This window comes from Diabrotica undecimpunctata, chromosome 4 (genome assembly GCF_040954645.1).
Source record: "Diabrotica undecimpunctata isolate CICGRU chromosome 4, icDiaUnde3, whole genome shotgun sequence".
In the NCBI taxonomy this organism is placed as follows: domain Eukaryota; kingdom Metazoa; phylum Arthropoda; class Insecta; order Coleoptera; family Chrysomelidae; genus Diabrotica; species Diabrotica undecimpunctata.
This window is the reverse complement of record NC_092806.1, coordinates 57011342-57033378: the sequence shown is the minus strand read 5'-3', so window position 1 is coordinate 57033378 and position 22037 is coordinate 57011342. Positions and strand designations below refer to the sequence as shown.

Below are 22037 nucleotides of genomic sequence, written 5' to 3'. Positions count from 1 at the left end.
AGCTAAGTTAAGAAAATATCTTAATTATTTATCAACCCACGAAAAGAAAGACTATAGAGTGCTATGTAAATTTTAATTGGAAAAGTCTAATACAATTATACAGAACACATGCAAAGACGAATTAAAAGCCGTAAGAACTTTAAAAAATAATGAATCCTAATTAATATTAATAAATGCAACTGTGACAATAGATAAAATTCAATATGAAGACAAAATTAAAGACCTAATAATAAACGGAACTTATACAAAATTAACTAATCTGAATTTCCTTTATGCAATTTATTCGAACTATTCACTATGACGATATAAGAACTGTTATGAAACGTATGAACTTTTTTTAAACATTTAAAAGATCGACGGAGTATAAATTTAAATTTATTTTTAATATCAACAATAAGACATTAATTATATAACACAGATAGCAATATATCAAGAGTAATATAAAATGAAAATTTTAAATAAAGAATACAAAAATTTATTTTTATTATATTTTGTTACAGATCCTCCAGAAATAAAAACAAAGCCAAGAAATCTGCAAGTTAGAGCTGGAGGTATCGCAGCGTTTTATTGCGCTGCTCAGGGGGATCCTACCCCTGTGATACAATGGAAGAAAAACGGGAAGAAAGTTTCAAGTAAGTACATTGCTACATGAAGTTTTAAAATAAAGTTTCAATTATAAAACCATCCTTGAAGAAGCACAATAGCTTAAACAAGGTTAAAACATTCAGTGAGTCAGCACGTGCTTGCATAGGCCGCTGGCGTTCCATTCAGTAATTTTAATTAGGTGAGGCATTGGGATATTTTATTGACGAGAGTGGAGATCAGATTTATCATTGTACCCATTTTATTTATAAGTTCTTTCATCATGGATCATAATTCTGTTATATCATTAGTTTGTTGTACAGCTAGATTAGATGTGGTTTGGTAATTTATTTGGGGTGTGTGTGGTTGTGCTCTTAATGCGTATTTGATTCCTGGCTGATTATTGGATGTACTTTTATTATCTGGATGGTCGTTTTTCTGTCTTAGTTTTGGGTACATTTTTTATTGCACTTTTTTATAGACTATATAGCCTTTGTAATTCGCTGGATGATTTTTGTTACAGTTGACACATCTAACATTGGTATCTCTCTGTTCGTTTTACACAGCAAGGCTTTCTGCGACAAAAATTTGGAGCGTGGTGCTTTAAAAACTACATTTGAGTGCACTAGATGTTTCGTTGTATATATGTTTCTGTTATTTTCATTTTGTTTTAGATCTATAAAGAACATAGGTAGTTTTTTTTTAGCGAACCTTTGTTTTATATTTTAGATGTTTGTGAGCTGGTGTCCTAGGTCTTTTAAGCTTTTTTCTATGTCTTTATTGAAGAGTAGATGTTCTTTAGTACTACTCTAAATGTTTTTATTTCTTTAGTTGTATATGTATGATATTGCGTGTTTTTCTCATTTAGGGCTTTTATGATTTTAAAATAAGTTTTTCCATTTCAACCTGTATTTTCACCTCCTCAGTACTGGCTATAGTACTGTAGTTACCTGCAATTTCTTCATCTAACAGTGCTATCAGGAGATTTATATTTTTTCGTCTGGTATTTCCATAGTTTCTTTTTCTGACTGTTCACTGAGGCTACTAAATCTATTGCTTAGCCAATATTCATTGAGTTTGGTTTGTCTTGTCGATTTTCTATTTTCTTCCTCTGGACTTCTCAGACGTTTCCTACTGGAAACTACATATCATTCGTTATTAGGGTCAGTTAAAGGTACTGACGGAAATGACGTAGAACATGGCGTTTGGATGGTATCTGTGGATTAGACGATTTGTAAATAAATGGGGCTAAAGCATTATTGGAGATTGTTGTGGATATTCATTGTACGTCTGAATTTGAGAGAGGCACGCCACTGACTAGTTTCCGAGAAATCCGGACTGTATCATAGGAGCGAATGGTATTTAATTTTAATACATTTAAATTGGTTGCGATGCGTAAGCTATAGGAACGACATTATTATAATCCCTTTCAATAATTTAAAATCAGATTTTATTTGTTACGTACAAAATAAATATGTTGTTTGTTTATTGTTCTGATTTCAGATTAAAACAGCACAAAAACATGTCTTTAATAATTCAAACATAATTCACAACAGATTTACTTTAATTATCTTTAATTATTATTTAAGTGACACAAGGTAATATGCCTCTCCAACATCTTCAAAAAAAGGTACCAGGTTACAAATAATTTAATTGCTAACCATAATCACAATGGTTAATGTAGCAATTGGGAAATGAATAATACCCACAATACAGTGCAAATATAATCGCTAGCATGTTGCGGCATATCTATACGATAAATAATGGACCTGCAATATGTTATTATCAATAGAGAAAGCTATCTTAATCCAGTAAAATAAGGCAAAAAAGGGGGCAAACCTCGGAATGAAAGATAATAAGCTGAAAATTTGCATACGTCTTTATTTTGATGGTATAAAACTTACTTCAAAAGTCTCATTTAATCACGTGTCCGCGACTTAAGATATTAAAGGTCAAAGGTCACGAAAATGAGTTTTTTGCAAATATCTCGTTTCCCTTACACTTTATGACATTTAAGGTGGTAAGAAAAATTGTAGAATGGAAAATTCTCTTCAATTTTTATCTCAAGTACTTTTATGTACCTTCAACTCTTCTTAAGATAGAGCGCAAAGAGTGGGGGACCACTTACCTGTGTATACGGTAACCCGAAGTCAGCCAGTAGGATTCAATAAATAATAAGTTATATAGTTAATTATTCACTTAAAATACTATTATTATAATTAAATTTTTATTATTTATTATTTAATAAACTATATTTATAGACATTAATTATAAAATATATATTTTTTATTAATATTTATTTTATTTTTAACAAACATACAATATTAAATAAAATACTTTTCGTCCATATTACTACGAATATTATATCTCGAAATTCAAATCTCTTGTACGGCGGTTGCTGTTTCTGCGAAGCTGTAGCAGATGCTCCTTTGTTATATATGACCTAACCGGTTTTTTTTTAATAATGGCATGAGAAAAACAACAAAATCAGCACTATATAAAAGTATGACTCCTATTGATATTGAACTGGATGAAATCACTACAACATATATTATCGATGGTGGATTTCTTTTGCACCGCGTTGTATGGAATAAAGATGATACTTTCTGTAATATTTTACATAAATACGTCAGATATTTACAAACACATTATGGCTCTAGTATCGTTGTTGTATTTGATGGTTACTCAGACTACACTAAGAACATTAAAGCAATGGAACAACTAAGAAGAACTGCCGGTATTTCAAAATCTTACGAACTCCGTTTTGATGAAACAATGAATGTGCCTATCAGCCAAGAACAATTTTTATTGAACACATCTAATAAAAAAATCTTTATAGACATGCTTATCGACAAATTAAAAGCTGTTAATATCACTACAAAACAAGCCAGAGATGATGCTGATGTTTTCATTGTAGAAACAGCTACTGCAGAGTCTTAACATGTAAGAAAAACTTCCGTCATTGTAGGAGAAGATATTGATTTGCTAGTTATCTTAATAGGACGAGCTCAATCTCATCAACAAAATTTTTTTTTTTAATTTGTAAGGGTAATGCGGAGACAAAATTATATTCATCGAAAAGTTTTGATAAATACCCTCATTCTAAGAAACACATCTTATTTTTACACGCGTTTAGTGGATGTGATACGACTTCTGCGATTTATAGAAAAGGTAAAATATAGTTTATTAAAATGTTATCGAAAAATATTAACGAAAAAAATCACCATTTACATCAGTCACCTCAACTATTTCAACAAAAAAACTGCTCTGTACAAGAATTATTTGAAAATGGAGTACGTATTTTCTTAGCAGCGTATAATGCTCCAACATCAGAAGACGATATAGACTCTTTTCGATACACCCAGTTCATCAAATCAACAAGACTCAACAAACCAGTGCAGTTATCAAGTCTTCCACCTTCAAGTGCAGCAGCTCGTCAGCATATCATTCGTATCTATTATCAGACCCAAATTTGGTTGGGAAATGATTTAGAACCCCAAGAATTCGGCTGGCAATGCAAAATGAATTTCTGGAACCAATAACAACATTATTACCGCCAGCACCAGAAGAACTGCTGAATACAATATTTTGCAATTGCAAGAAAGGTTGTGGTTCTAATTGCGGATGCAGGAAATCAGGATTGCAATGTACTTTAATTTGTGAACAGTGTAATGGACGATCATGTCTAAACGCTTCATCAACTTCAGATGATTTCAATGAAGAAAGTGAATATGCACCTGATATTTTTGAATATTTTTATTCTGATACTTTAATAAACGAGAATGATGATGATGAATCCGATATTAAGCAGTCAGAGGAAGAAGAAGAAGAAGAAGAAGACGATGAAGAAGAAAATTAATACAAAAATATTAACCATACATAATAAAAGAATATATATTATATTTGTAACTTTAATAAATCGATTATTTAATTAATAAATAAATATATAATTTAAAAAAATAATAAATATGATTTTTTCAGTATTTAATTAAATATAAAAATGATTATTGTTGAATTCTGCACTTGATCTTAATTTATCGTATATACAGCTGTTAAAAATATCATTAAAGTTCATTTGAAATATTTCATTTAATATTGTATGTTTGTTAAAAATAAAATAAATATTATATAAAAAATATATATTTTATAATTAATATCTATAAATATAGTTTATTAAATAATAAATAATAAAAATCTAATGATAATAATAGTATTTTAAGTGAATAATTAATTATATAACTTATTATTTATTGAATCCTACTGGCTGACTTCGCGTTACCGTATACACAGGTAAGCGGTCCCTCACTCTTTGCGCTCTATCTTAAGAAGGGTTGAAGGTACATAAAAGTACTTGAGACAAAAATTGAAGAGAATTTTCCATTCTACAATTTTTCTTACCATCTTAAATGTCATAAAGTGTAAGGGAAACGAGATATTTGCAGAAAAACTCATTTTCGTGACCTTTGACCTTAAATATCTTAAGTCGCGGACACGTGATTATATGAGACTTTTGAGGTAAGTTTTATACCATCAAATCAAAGGCGTATACAAATTTTCAGCTTATAATCTTTCATTCCGAGGTTGCATCCTTATTTTACCGGACTATCTGAAAAGAATATTATTAGAAGTTTTAAATATTATTTTAGAAAAAAATTTTCATTTATTTTATCTATATTTTGCGTAAATTCAAAACAGCGGTGCGTTTTGTTTAATTTTATTTTACTTAATAAAAATTAACCAGAGTTCCATATTAAGTTTAGTAAGTACAGTTAAAAGTAAAGTCCAGAAGTTTTTTAAATATTAATATTTTTTTGTGTCTAAAGGAATATCAGGAATAGTGCATTCTATTAAAAAGAAACCTGAATGGCTCGGATTATATTCTACAAAACTGAATCTCGAATTTCTCCTATTGGAACTTTGCAACGTACTATAATTGTCTGCAGTAAACACTTGTTTGCATTTGAAAACATATTTATCAGCGTCCTCGCATCGCTTTGTTTCCTCCAACTAAAATCGCAGAGAAACATTTGGGCGACGTCCTTTTCCGGCTTGACGTGGAAATTGGTCCTTGGAGGCTGATCAGGCTGTTTCGAGCAATTTGGTTGTTAGTGTGTTTGTAAATGGGCTTTTTCTGGCGACCGTAATCGGACTTGTCGTTCACCGAATTTGTCGGCTACCAATGGCCATGGCCACATACAAATGCATGGAAAGCCGTAAGCTACTTCGTGCAACTCCTACATAAAATCCGGACGGGCTATATGGCTGTAATTAGCACTTTTCGCTTGTTTTGGTGAAAAATCAGGAGTTTTTAGACGAGTTGCTCAATGCCGTAGTAAAAAACATTATTTGTTTTGTTTTTAATTTGTATTATTTTTATATTTGTTTTTTGTTTAAAATGTATTTCAAAGTTTGTATTCGTGTTTCCTATTATGCGAGTAAGGTAATTGTTATACTTATGAGATTATAAAGGATCAATATGCAATTTTAAAACAACGTTAATACTACTACTAATACTATGAGTACTACTAATAATACTATTACTACTACATGTCGGTTTATAATGTTCTTTGCAGTTTTCCAACTTTTAATCGCTGCTTCGTCCGGTTGTTCCATAGGCCCTCTTCCGTGTTTCTTTCCCTCGTATGTTTGCCTTTTCCTTCTCTTTAACTTAATCTTGATTTACCTTATTTTCTCTTACCTTCTGGTTGTTATTTTACTATTTTCTTTGGTATCCAAGGTTCATCCATTTTTTGTATAGGTATGTCAGAAACCAGATAATTTGTTTTGTTGATAATTCATCTGTGATCGTTCGTTTGATTCCTATTATTTCTCTGATCCCTTCATTGTTAATCCTTTCTCTACTAGACCTATCTGCTGGTATTCTCCAAAAATTCAGTTCCGTTTTTCTCATCGTAACCAATGCTCTTTCTTTAAGTGGCCATACTTCACAGCTGTAATGAGAGATACATATATCCTCTTTTTATTTTCTGTGCTTATAGATTGGTCCCATTAAATACTGTTAAATACTGTAATAGCTTTCATACCTACCGTATTTCTTTCTCTTCTGGCTTTGTCTGATGTTTTATTGTGCAAAATGTTGATACCTAGATATTTTTAGTCGTAGCCGAGTTTTGCAGTGTGGTTTTGTCTAATATGAGATCTTATTGTTGCCCTCCAATGCACAAGTATTAGGTTATTATTATTATTATTATACATAAGTGAGGGTAGAGGAACTAAGTCCCTATTATGCCCAAAAACAAAGAAATGTCATTAATAACCTATTAGTAAAAAACAAAAATTACAAATAAAAGAAATAAAGTTACAATTTTTGGTTTAGAAGAAAAACATAATTTTAACTATAATGTAAAACGGTCAAGTCTGTTTTTGAACGAATTGGTAGAGGGAGCAGAGATAATGTTATCGTTAAGGTTATTCCAGCACTCAAAAACTCTATTTGGTAAAAAGTTCTGCCTTGATCTTGTAGAAAAATTTTCTTTCTTCAGTTTGAACTGATGACCTCTGAGGCGTTCATCTTGATTAATGATAAAAATTTCATCGAGATTTCCAAAATTGAATTTTAATATTTTAAAAGTTGTAATTAAGTCTCCACGTTGTCGGCGAAGTTCAAAGGAAGTTAGGTTAGCCATACTAAGTCTTTCTGCATAAGAAGGTCTTCTCGGTCCCAAAGAAATTCGGGTGGCTTTTCTTTGGACGTTTTCCAACATAGTCTTGTCTCGAACCAGATCAGGATACCACGTTGGTCCAGCGTATTCAAGTATGGGTCTTACGTATAGAGTGTAAAGTTTACAGAATGATTGCATTAAAACTCTCGAAAAACACCTCCGAATAAGATACAGTCTGGAGTTCGCACGTTTACAAATAGAGGTAATATGGTCGGACCAAGTTAGGCTGCTGTTTATGATAACACCAAGATCGTTATACGAAAACACTGAATCTAATGGCTGCCCGTTAACAAAGTATGGCACAAGTGAGTTATTTTTACCAATTCGAAGCAATACACATTTTTCGGCGTTTAAGGGTAGTAACCACTGGGAACACCAAGTTAAAATAGAGTCCAAGTCCATTTGGAGGGTTAGCTGGTTTGTGATTGAATTGGCATATATTTTTGTGTCATCAGCGTAGAACGATATTTTACTTGAGACATAATAAGGAACATCGCTGGTGTAAACCGTAAACAGCAGAGGTCCAAGGACGGAACCCTGAGGCACTCCACTTTCCACTAACCTGTCCTGTTTCTGTGTCCCCAGAAAATCATCTATCCAACGAAGTAAAGTACCGCGAACTCCGAAATGTTCTAGCTTATGTAGAAGTCTGCGCTTAGGTACACGGTCAAAGGCTTTAGAGAAATCTAGATAAACAACGTCAACCGGCTGCGAACTGTTAAGGGATGACGTCCAGTCGTTAACACAATGTAAGAGATTGGTTAGAGTAGAGCGACCAGAGACAAATCCATGTTGTTGTGTTGGAATAACATGTTCCTGGAGAAGGAATTAGGAAGGAAGGTACTCTTCAATTAATTTCTGAGTTTTATACCATAGAGTCACAAAGTTATCACAGGCACGACAGGCAACACATTTGATTTAATCCTCTTTATGTTATAAACCCTGTTGTTATTCGTGTACCAGTTTTTATTTTTGTTATGGGTTACCTGTAAAGTACTTTAATGGCTTTTATTAATTCTATAATAATATTGGTCATCTCCAGTGATTTCCACAGCTTCTTCAGTGGGACGCTATCATAGGTGATTTCCTAGGTGGACAAACAAGATATGAATTTCTTCATATTGTGGTATTATTTTTCTATTATTGGTTTAAGGAGAAAATGTGGTCAGTAGAAGATAGTTTCATACGAAATCCTGCTTTAGAATTTAAATATTTCCTTTCCAATCTCTAGTCGAAGTGAAAAGGTGTTTAAAATCCCCTACAAAAATTCCCGACAAGACAACTCAACTGTCGTGACCAACAATGTTGGGCCCGACGGTAAGTGTGTGTAGGCTTTTTGGCCGACAAAAAGTTGTTACCCGACTCGACAGGTATTGGGTGGGGAAGTTGGTTGTTTGGCCTAGCGGTTGTACAACCAAATCGGCCAGTCCGACAGTAAGGTACAACTATTTTTGATGGTCAACAAAGCTACACGCACACACCAACCGGCGGGCCGAACGTTGTTGGTCACCTCAGTTGGGTGATTCTGTCGGCACGTGTTTAGACCGTTTAAAAATTGCTCTGTAATCTACTAATTTTTGGACAATAGTATTTTAAACGCAAATAAGTAGTTAGTGATTGTAATTAAACATTTAAAAATATGGAAAACAGATAAATATAGATTTTATTAATTGTAAGTACAAAAGAAATATTAACTAATAGTTTGTCCAGATGAAACCAATGCATAGAAGGGAAAAAATAAGCAAACAATATATAACTAAATTGTATACATAAAGGTGGACGTACGTATTTTCAAAGTGTTACAAAGTAACTTTACATCTTTAAATAATATTTGGTTTAGATTTAACTTTTGTACACTTCATGTTGGGCGGGGCCTGTTGCCAGATTAAAAGATGGAAGGTGGACGAAGAAAATTCTGGGATGGAGACCTAGACACGATGCTTATCGTAATCGAGGACGTCCTCCAACAAGGTGGTCAGATGACATCACGCGCATTCAGCACAACTGGATTCAGGGTGCTTAAGATAGAATACATTGGAATTATTTACGGGAGGCCTATGTCCAGCAGTGGACTTATAACGGCTGATGATGATGACACTTCAATTTAGATAATAAACAGTACTGAGAAGAACTGGGCCTCTGAGAGGAAGGGTTGACCTGGGTCATGGCTCTTATCGCGGTACAAGAAAATGGATTCGGATGATTCCATGACAGATGGAAGTAAGAAAAAAGCTACTTTAATAGATATGTCAACAAATATATTTAAAAGAACAGAAAAGAGCCGAAGAACATGAAAAAAAAAAGAAAATGAATGCGTATCAGAACCAATAATAAAACTGGTAAAACAAATAACGAATGTTTTAAGGGAAATAAAGGACGAACTACATAAAAAGGGCAAATATATGAAATAAGCAGACCACAAGATCAAGGAGATTATAGAAGAACGAAATTAATATTAAAACAAAATAACAGATCTGAAAAAGGAGCAATCTGGAGCAATTAAAAAAGAGATCACTTTGAAGAAATAAATGGTTGCCAAATAGAAAATCAAAAACGAATAAAAAATATATTAATATAAAGACAAAAAATAAAAAATATTGTGCAGGACGAATTGCGAATGACAATAAAGAATTTTATCAGGAAAGAAATAGGAGCTAAAAAGTAAATGTAGCGAAAATATTTGAAGAGACAACATGTTGGGTTGAGTTAAGAAGTAGAAAAAAAAATTGAAGATCATGAAAGAAAAGATCTATATAAATAACGATATTACCAAAGTAAAAAGATATATAAAAGAAAACATAAGAAACTATGCAAAGAATGAAAGAACCAAAGAAAAGCATGTTAAGAATGGATTTCAAAAAATATCACAGGCCTACAGTGTTTTTGATGCCAAAGTGTTTAGAGCTGATTTTATCTATATTTGTGGTGCTGATTCCAAATATGGCTTTAGTTTTTCCCTATCAGCTTTAGTTTTCAAGATAACGTAGGTCATGACAGCTTTTATGCAATAAAATACGAATATGCTGATATGGATACACTAAACTCAAATCAAAATCACACAATTAGAAAATACGTATATTTTAAGCCATTTAACCACAATAAAACCCTTTGCACAATGAAACAGATATACAATTAGTTTTGAGAAAAAACCTAACAAAATAGAAAAAAGCTTACTTGACGTAACGAAAGCTTCGCTTGCGTGATTTCCTGGAATGCACTTTTAAACAGTCTTTCTTCAAACTCTAGCAAAAATCTGCCATTATATGGGTATCCCATGTTCCTTGGTAGCAGTTCTTATGTCTTGGTGAAATCTTTCTCCTTGCTCCTCACTTGTATCACCTAAGTTCTTAGGTAAACTTTTCATTATGTCCACAAATGAAAGCTAAGCTTTTCTCTCTACCTTATTCATTGATCCCACAAAAGCCGGATCCTTTGTAAGAAGTCTGATCTGTGATTCATCAAAGATTCCAGCTTTTTCAGTTTTTCGTACTTATCTAAGGTAGCTTCTTTCCTATGTAGGCGAAGCATGGTCCATTAGAATCAAGTGCCTTAACAAATTGCTTCATTACGCCTAGCTTAATATGGATGGGTGGTAAGATTATTTTCTCTGGTTCGACTAAAGACTGGGCAAAAATGTTCTTTTGTCCAATTACCAAGTTTTTTTCTCTTAGACCACTCTTTTTTGGTGTGATTTTTCGGTCCCTACTATCCCAAAGGCACAAGAAACAACGATATTCTGTGTAGTCGCTTTACTGCCCAAGAAGAAAGTATATTATTTCTGTAAAACTAAAGCTATTGTAGCACATTCTTCTTTCATCACGGTTGAATGAGCAGTTGGTGTTGAGCCAAACTTGTTTCCATTGTGAAGCAGATCACATTTTAAACTGCGCTTGGAGCTATGAATAAACAAATGCCATTCAGTTGCATCGTTGTGTGGAAACTCTATTTTCTCCAAGAGCCCCTTAACGTCCAAACAAAAAGTAAGGTTTTCTTCTTGGTTAAAGAACGGTAGCAGTTCCTTGTCCCTTATTCTATAAAAAGTAATTTTGTGCCTTGTTCCAGTAAAATTTTATCATTCAATTTTGAAACCAGAAGTTTCGACGCTTTCTTCGATAAGGCTTAATCTCTAACGAGATCGCTTAGTTCTTCTTGACTAAATAGTTGTGGGTTTACTATTGCCCTGTCGTAATCAGTACCACTGTTTTTATTGGAGTCAGAAATATGTTCAAAAATATTACCTTCATCCTCACAAATGTCAGGTAACAGTTGAAATACTGGGATCGGTAATTCCTCTGAGTGGAGTACTGGCTGTGTGGCTAAAGGTAAATCAAGATATACCTAACCACTTTTGGCGATTGTTTTTATTGATCCCTAAAACATTGACCAGACAAAAATAACAGTCATCAACGTGGTTTGTAGCTTCTCTCCATACCATTGGCACGCCAAACTTAATACTTTTTCTTTTTCCTGTGGTCCACTGCAGTAAGTGTTCTGTGCATGTTTTACATACAATATGCGGTGTCCATGATTCCATTTATCTTGACCACCAAGCCTAACACCAAAATATCCAAGATAGGGTAACGGGTATAGTGATTGGCCACTTAAGGAATTGCCAATTGAATTAGAATTGTAAATTGGTATCTTTTAGAGTAAAATATTTTCTAAGGGTTTTTTAATAGTAACGAAACATCAGATTTTATAAAAACTCAGGTTATTTTAATTAGAAATAATAATGTATATTAAAAATTAACACAATTACTTACAGAACTCCACAGTTATTGGCCATACAAACATAGTTATTGGCATATAGAATTACAGTCATTGGCCATTCATAAAATTCCTAATTTTCTTTTTTTGTTTGTGCAGATAATGCCCACAAAACTATTTAAGTTTTCAATTCCTTGTTGTTTCTTAGGACAAGTACCAGTATGGTAGCCTCTAATACAAAATAGACGTTTTATTCCAACTTTTGATTTCGATATAATATAGGAACAAGCATAACACAATCCTGTATACAAAAGGTTATTTACAGGTGAGTTGGTGCCGTCTGATTGTTTCACCGTTATATCTGATAGAATTTGTATTTTTTCATGTTCTGGATATCCCTCAGTTTCAAAAAATAACTTTCTTTTAGCCGACTCTTCATGATTTTCTTTGCTGGTTTCCAAATTTGTACATTTGCTTTGGGACGTATTCCTAAAATTTGATGAATTCATATTGTTGCAAACATCAAAAAATATGTTATCAATTGTGGACAGATTAACGTTTTCCTTTACAGAATTTTCTTAGAGGACAATAACATCTGGTATATGTACTCTAATTCCACTTTTCAAAGTAGTGCTTTTAATTGTATGATCAATAAGTGTGTCTGCTTTCAAAATATTTGTATCTGCAATATCAAATGTATTTACTGTAACACTTTCTTTATTCTTCACAACAGTTTGACATTTTTTGCTCCCAGAATTGACTCTTGTGGCAATATGATTTCATTGCCACCTACAGGGTTAAGTGTAATATCTGAAAATGATTTCTGTGATGATAGAAGTATCTTGTATATCATTTGTGATTCCACCTGTCTCTGTAGTCTGGATCGTGGGTGGATCTATGATATTTTGAAATAAATTAAATATATTAAAGAGCAATTTTGAATCTCCATCTAGTTCTTCGCAATTATCCAAACTTTGAACTTCTAATATTTTTGCGGCTCCAACTGTGTGTACAAAATCTTCATATGTTATTGATTTTGTCATAGAAATAGTGTGATCAATACCTTAATGCGGGTCTTTGATCTGATTCCCAAACATTTGGAATAGTCTATTGCTTCAGGGTTCCATGGATACAATCCAGATGCTTTAAAGCCATTAATTATGGAATCTGATTTTAATTGACTAATGGCTGGGTTTAGTACTAATGCAAAATTCTCTTTGGTAACTACTGAGTTCGGATTTTCGCTTATAAAGTTAATACTGCCCGGTTCCAATTTGCCTTTAATGGTTTAATTGGTTTAATATTTGGCATTTTTGATTCTAAAAATAAAAATCATTTAACTATAATAATAATGTTAGCTACAATACGGACGTTTAAAATTTGATTTAATATACACATAACCACTAATTTTATAACAATTAAAACAATAAATTGTAATTTTATAAATACGAATCCGGACAAAAAATAATTCTTATTACACATTACAGTTATTGGCCACCCTGTGGTTTAGTGATTGGCAGTCGGCCAACCAGTGGTTGTTGCCTTAAAAAATAAGAAAAAATATTTGAAATATCTTATCTTGGACCAAACTAGGCTAAAAAAGCATAAATTATAGTAAATATTTTAATTCAAAGTAGATACAGTAATTGGCCGGCAGGCCAATCATTATAACACGGACATATTTAAGATACAGTGCTTGGCCTCTCAAATTTACCGCCAAAAATTCATAACCTTACTACTAAAACCACTGATAATGTAAGATGTACCCCACTAAATCGCCATAAAACATTAATACCCAGATACGTAATACTATTAGCCAAGAAAACTTACCTCGTGAATAGCCTTCCTTAACAAATTCTTTAAAAAACTCTTAAAACTGGATGCACCTGTTAGGCTTCAAACAACACACGCCGTAACTACTAGATAATATTAACTGAGAGAGATGATAGCTAGAAAAAATATACAGCAATGTTACCAAATTTAAATACAAATAAATTTATTTCCTTATAGTTTCTGAAAACCTTAATTATTCGGATTTTTGTGAAAGTGGCCAATCACTAGTGACCGGCCAACAACTGTTACTGTACCCGTTACCCTATGCATGTTTTACAAAGTCAGTAATACTTTTCCTATTTTCTTGTAATGTACAAGTAATGTACAAATACTCCCCACAAACGTAACAAAACACATCAGGATGATTAACACAACTTCTGCGACTTGCACTACTCATTTTTGAATATCAAACTAATATAAACTAGGAAAAGATTTGATACACTTTGAACAACTCACAAAAATTGGAGGTTATGTATATTTGTTATGAATATCTACACAAAACTGACTATAACAAAGGCAACAATATCAGCAGTAGACATGAATGAGTATGCCATTTAGCGGATACTTATTGAAATAATTTTACTAACTGGGCTTAGTCATCGACAGATAGCAGCACTAATAGTGATTTTGAAGCACCTAGTATTTTATTAGGTAGATGCTGAATGGGTTTACAAGTGGTAAATGTATCATTTTAAAAGTTTAAAAATACTTTCCAAGCTGTTTTATTTCCTTAGAAAATAGTAATGTAACGACATTAAAATAATATTTCTTGTATAAATAAGGTAATAATTCAGTGAGAACAACAAATTAATATACTAAGGAACAAGTTAAATTAACAATGTATATTCCTTTGAATAGCATATTCCCCATTATTTCAAATATTAAAACTACCATATCCATAAAACTAGAGCTGATACAGAAAAAAGGAATCCATATTTCGATTTATCTCCCCTAATATAGTAAAAATCAGCTTAAAGATTCACGGCACCAAAACAAAATTTTTTTCTGTAGGCCTGTGATATTTATCGACCACGAAATATAAATAAAATCAACACAGATAAAAATGAATGAATTCTATAAACAAAATTTTGGTCCACCAATGGGGTCCAGTTTATCTCTATTATTAGCCAATACGTTAATGGAAGATTTTGAAACAAATATTATTTCTAAACAAAATTTAAAACCCACATTATGATGGAGGTATGTAGATGATGTATTCTCAATATGGCCTCATGGATCAGAGTTGTTGGACACATTCCTGAATGATCGGAACGATAAAGGAGAGACAATAACATTAACCACGGAAGGGAAGTGTAATACCACACTATATTTCCTGGATGTTTTATTTTCCAAAAACGATATTGGATATGGGACTCAGCGGTATAGAAACCAACACACACCAACAGGTATTACATTACACCATTAGTAGCCGATATATTTATGGAAGATTTTGAAACAAATATTATTACTTAACAAAATTTAAAACCCATAGTATGTTATAGATATATTATGTATATGATGTATTCTCAATAGGGCCTATCTCTAAATTACAAATCAAATCACATCATCAATATTAAAAAGGGAATCAATAAATCCTTATAAGATAGAGCCAAAATTACTTGTTCTTACGAAAATTCGTTTTTAGAGGAGAACATTTGTTAACATATGTTTTATTAATAAATGATTATCCCTTTTTGTTTAAAAATAAGGAATTTTCAAGAATCGACGTAATGAAACAGAACAATTTAGAACGAGATCCTATAGCCTACACAAGAAAACATATAAGGAAAATAACAATACCATACATAAAATAATTATCAGAAAAACTTAAAATTATAGGAAAAAATTTAACAATATTCAAAACAACATATTGAGATCTATTTTATCTAAAACCAACCCTAATAATGAACAAGAAAGAACAAAGAATTGTACGTATAAATTACCTTGTGATTGCGATCATTTTTATTTAGTTAAAGCAAAACATTAAGACCATTAAATGTTAGAATACGTGAACATCAATCTTATATTAAAAATAGAGAATATGATAGATTTCAAATATGTAAACACGCATTTGAAAATAAACATTTTCATGATCCCAAAAGAAACTGATAGTAAAAAGAGAAAAATCAAAGAAGCGGCTGAATGAAACCAATTACGTCGCAAATTCCCTGACAGAATTCAGTAGGATGTGGTTACCCATATTAAAAGAGGAAGTCAATAAAAGGAAAATCCCACTATTAGTAATTCAGTCAGATATGGAGGATACATCATTTACGTTTTTAAATAACATACATATAAAATCAGAGTTTGTTGTTTATTGGGAGTAAACTAAATGTACGACTCATGATTTACTATGGAATCACTAACAGGAGAATTTTACTAAATTCATTGTATGTGGTTGTTTTTTTAAAGACGAATTACATGCTATGATTTTTCTGACCAATATTCCCAAGTCAAAATTGATTTCATGTAATCGAATGATATCTTACGATAAAGTCGTCCCAGAAACGCAACTCAACAATTTTGGCAATATCATTTTAAAGTATAAAATGTATATTATGTATAAATATTGTCTAAATATTGTTAATATTATTGATTTAAATAAATTTAAATTATTAGACGAATTTTTTACCAAGAACGCCAACAAAATTTGTTTAATTTATTAATTTTCTGTATTTTGTGATTAGTGGAAATCAAAACGTCAAAAATAAACTTATTTTAAACTTATATTGTGGCTCATTCCCAACGAAAATAGTAACAACAAAAACAGACTGGGAAAAATAGACAAATATAGTTCAAAAAACGAAAAAAAGATATAAAAAAATTTGCAAGAAGATTGTTTAAAAAATATAAGTGTTAATTAACAGAAAAACTTTTTAAATTAAAGGACAAACAAAATTTCAGAATCGCAGTGTTATTATTTATTAATAGAAATTGCTATGATTTATACATCTAACTTTAAGTAGCATTATTTAATTAACTTATTGCAAACAAGTAAATGACAATGTAATATTACCGACAAGGCACTAATGCAAATACTTAAAGGCTAGATAGGGAGAGATATTCTAACAGGAATGTTGTTTAAAATTGTGTTAAACGACATACGAGTACACGCGAAAAGCAAAGATTGAAATTTGATAAATATCTAACTAACAAAGCGGTAATTTCATATACGTTGACATACCAAGGTGTTACCAAAGTTTGTGTAAATTGACTTCAAACAAGAAAGCAAAGTTTTATAAACACCTCTATAATTAATGTGGATTTCAACTTTGTATTAACCTGTGAGGATGAACGTAGTATTTAAATAGAGCACTACCGATTCAAAGGACTAAATCATAGTGGCTAAACTGTGGTTCCCTACATTCATCAAATTAAGAACTATGATTTAAAAATAAAAATAAAAATAAAAATAAAAATAAGGTTAGAAGAATGATATTTCTTTGATGAATTATTAAGGTTAGTTGTTATTAAGATAAATGTTACCTTCAGTGCATCTAATTTACTTACCGTTGCACGTCATTATCATTGACAGAGATCGAAGTTGACATAGTTGCCAAAGTATAAAAAAATCCTGAATCTATTTTAAATCAAATAGGTCATTATTCACAATTATTGCAACTTCGAATAGGTCACTGTACTGTACGGACTCTCTGTCCTCCATGCAGTCCATAAGAAACGTATATTCTATCCACCCAATAGTTCAAGAAATCCAGAGTATATGTAATCGCCTTCAAACTAATGGAATTACAGTAACAATATTGTGGGTTCCATCACACGTTGGTATTCCAGGTAACGAAAAAGCCGATGAAGCAGCAAAACAAGCATGTTCTCTTAACGTAACAACAGACATTCAAACATCATCAGATTTAAAAAGAATAATCAAACATAAAATAATGGACCTTTGGAATGATCATTGGAAAAGAAGCAATACCAAGTTAAGCGTTCTACAACCAAACATTTCTACCACCAGCTCCCACCAATGAAAAGAAAGGACAAATATATCATTCGAAGATTGAGAATAGGGCACACATGCCTTACACATGGACACCTAATGAATTCCAGTAATCAGATTTTGTGCCAGTACTGCAACAGCACGACTTCCGTAACACATGTACTTCTTGACTGTCAACACTACCTAGCGGCCAGAAGAAAATACAATCTTGGTAACAACCTAAAAGACATACCTATCTCAAACAGCAGCAACTATAAAAATGTATTAAACTTTTTAAAAAACACAGAGTTATACAATTTAATATAAAACAAACTGTATTATAAAAAATGTATTGTAACTAATTTGTACCCAATGTAAAGTATTAACCATGTAAACATGAATGTAAATTGTACCTGTGTCAATGACCATTAGCTGTTGAGTCACATATTTTTCGAAATAAAAAAAAATAGGTCACAATTATTGCAACAGTGGATTATGCAACAAAACAAATTAATATTCAATGTAAATAAATAGAAACAAAACAAGAGTTAAAAAATAATCTTGTTAAAACAATTTGAGCTGCTTGTATGCGTCGTATAAAGATGTAAAACAGAATACATAGATATTTATTTTATTTTATTTAAAATGTAAAATAAAAAGTGTCAACACCGCAACTGTCAAATAAGTGTTACCAATTTATTAATTTATTTAAAGATGTAATTAGAGACATGGGGAATCTAAAATTGCAATCCACAAAATATCTCCTCAACTGTCTTCCCTTTTATTTCGGTATACTCTTTATGAGTACTAGAAACCAATTCGCTAAGGATTTTTGCTTAGCTGAGGAGATATGTTGTGAAATGCAATTTTAGATTCCCCATGTCTCTAATTACATCTTTATCAACGTCTGTTTTGTTTTGCAATTCTTAGAAGGCACTGATTAAAACAGAAATCTGAATTTGGTTTTGACAATTAATTTCCAGATTTATAATTAGATGTCGCTATTGCGTTCATATCGAAGCCATTTTAGTATTGCTTCTACTACGACAGGAAATATTGTTTTCACGATCAGAGTGTTTGTAAATAGCCGCTTCGAAGATTCCATTTAGGATGAAATACGTATAAGCGGATGTACAGACACACTATACGTGAAATCAAATATTAACTGTCTTTCCTTTTATTTCTGTATACTCTTTGTGAGTATTAAAAACCAATTCACTAAGGATTTTTGCTTAGTTGAGGAGATATGTTGTGGAATGCAATTTTAGATTCCCCATGTCTCTAATTACATCTTTATCAACGTCTGTTTTGCCTTGCAATTTTAAAAAGGTACAGATTAAAGCAGAAATCTGAATTTGGTTTCGACAATTAGTTTCCGGATTTAAAAATGTTTAGTATGGTATTGATATGCTACGATGGAACTGCACATATGATGCCATCGACATATTTAGATATAAACTGTAACTCAAAAGGTAATTGCGTAATCACATTATCTAAGAGATGATCAGTTACAATAGTTGCAAGGATTGGACTAATCGGGGAACCCATCGGTGTTCCAAAAATTTAATAATAAAATTTACCGTTGAAACTAAAGTAAGTGTTGTTATAAATAAACCTAAGAATTTGCCGAAAATTGTTTTTTGATAATATCGTGTAGTCTTTTATAAGGTTCCAATTTGATTCTATATTGTCCGTAACCATATTTAGTATAATGTTTGCTAATAACGACACCACATCTAAAGAAATTAAAACATAATCATTTGGTAACTGTATTCCCCTAACTTATTCTCAAATTTTTGGAACACCGATGGGTTCCCCGATTAGTCCAATCCTTGCAACTATTTTAACTGATCATCTCTTAGATAATGTGATTACGCAATTACCTTTTGAATTACCGTTTATATATAAATATGTCGATGTCATCATACATATGTGCAGTTCCATGGTATCACATAAATTATAAAACGGACACTGGACAGTTAAGTAACATATTGTAATGTATGGCACAAAATTTATAAATAGCATTCATCTTAATAATTCATCAAAAACAACTAACCTTAATAATTCATCAAAGAAATATCATTCTTCTAACGTTACTTTTATTATTATATTTATTTTTACATTTGAAGCAATTTTAATTATTTTTATCGTATTGCTGTAACGATCGTGCTTAAGACAATTTAATCTTGACATTCAATATTTTACATACTTCAATGTCAGTTTTTATTCGTTACATCTTTTAATTTCTGTAAGTGTTTTTTAAATGTATTTGTATGCCATTTTTTTAATGTTCAAATTGTTTTACAGTGTACTCCTGATGAAGCTATCAAATAAATAGCGAAAAATTGCGTTTCTTAGAAAAAACAAAGATTTTTATTAGAGACCCCTTTACCTGATAATTCCTACGTATATATATATATATATATATATATATATATATATATATATATATATATATACAAAATAGCAACAGAAAATCACTTTCCATTATTTAATAGATCATGAATAATAGCAAGCTGAAGAAGATCTGAATAAATTGGATATTTCTGTAAAGATTTACAAAAAGATGTTACCACATAATTGGATGCAGTCAGATGTAGAAATTAGTAGTGCAACAAACTTTATTGCTAATCTGTTTAAATAATTTATTTCCAATACAACTGATTTAAATGAAGACGAAATTATTCCCACGTCGAAAACATATCACACAATGACACTAATTATCAACGGTAAGATAAGAACCGGGATTATAGTGTTTTTGACAATTACTTATGAACATTTTAATCACGTTTTGTATATGTGTCAGTTTGTGGGTTTGTTTACGGTACCCCAAAGTACCTTTTTTATGAAAATGCATCCAGTTAATTATTTATATAACAAAACTGTCAAAATGACAATATATGAAAAATTCCGTTAAGATCTCATATATATTAAAATTTGAAATTTGGTTAAGTAAATGGATAAAATAGCAACAGAAAATCTCATTTTGTTGCAGTTTTTATGAATAATACGACTTTTGATCCAAAATACAACAACAATGATGATAATTTTGATGAAAAATGTGAAACATTCAATTTTTTAGATAATGCTCCCCTCGATGTCTGGGAAACTGATTTTAATCAACGATGGAACTATAAATCTAATTAATATAATATAACTCAATGGTTACTGGCAAAAGCCATTGTACGACAACACTTGCCCCTTACCAACCCGACCTGAGGCAGCGTGGTAAGGTATGCCTCGCGACCCCTTATGAATCATTGAAATAAGGGAGGCTGCACCGTAATTGGAAACGGTTGATAAAGCTGCACATGATGATGATGATATATATGTAAAGAAAAACTATTGTTTTGTTTTCCTTTAATAATATTTCTATTTATATTCTCATTTTGTTACGCCACTGTCAAAACATTAAGTTCTTCTTTTTGTTTTCATGTTAGACATACTTGTGAGGTGTTTTGACAGTGACAATTCAATTATTTTACCATTGTCAATTGTCTGGCCATTATTACATTTGCCTGTAATTTGTAAAACTAGAATATAAGCTTTAAATGTTGTTTCTTTTTTACAGGTAATGTATTTGTTAATAATTAATATTGTATAGAAAATAATAAGGTTTATTTTTTTACAGAGAAACGCAGAAACGAGTTTATTTAATTTAATATTTAATTTAATTTATAATTTATTTATTTATTTAATATTTTATTTAATTTAATATTTTAAAGTTTGCTGATAAATATATATATATATATATATATATATATATATATAGATTAAAAACCTTACATATATATATATATATATATATATATATATATATATATATATATATATATATATATATATATATATATTCATAATATTTCTTAATACAAAAACACAAAGAGCAAACCAACAGAATGTACTTGGCCTAAAATTTAAATAACAAAGGTGTTTATTTACTCGTAATGGTCGCTGATGGGATAGCAAAGGTTTCTCGGCTACTTTTCTAAATAATTTTATCATATATTTACATGCGAGAAATGTCTGGACCCTTATCAAAACGTAATCATATGATATTTATGTGGTCTGAAAGTCCTCATCAAAATCAGATGAAGTGCCGGATGGATACTATCCCATTGTTAAGCCATATACACTGCGAAATCAGAATGTTTTCTGTTCGAATTATCATTATTTGGGCGGTAAGAAAATTGTAATTAAAATGTATTTCGGTGAAAAATAATAATTCATTATAATTTATAAGTAAAGAAGTTTTCAAAATAATTATAATACAAAAATCCAAAGTAAATACGATGTAT

The 22037-nt window shown here is 31.1% G+C and overlaps 1 protein-coding gene across 5 annotated transcripts in view; it reads left to right on the top strand.

The window, feature by feature from the left end:
* Lar (tyrosine-protein phosphatase Lar) overlaps nucleotides 1–22037 on the top strand; it is a 1676858-nt gene that overhangs the window by 865737 nt on the left and 789084 nt on the right. For all 5 annotated transcript variants that reach the window (XM_072529515.1, XM_072529513.1, XM_072529514.1 and 2 more), the window contains exon 3: nucleotides 501–632. In XM_072529515.1, the coding sequence (XP_072385616.1) occupies nucleotides 501–632 (132 nt within the window). The remainder of the gene's footprint in view (nucleotides 1–500; nucleotides 633–22037) is intronic.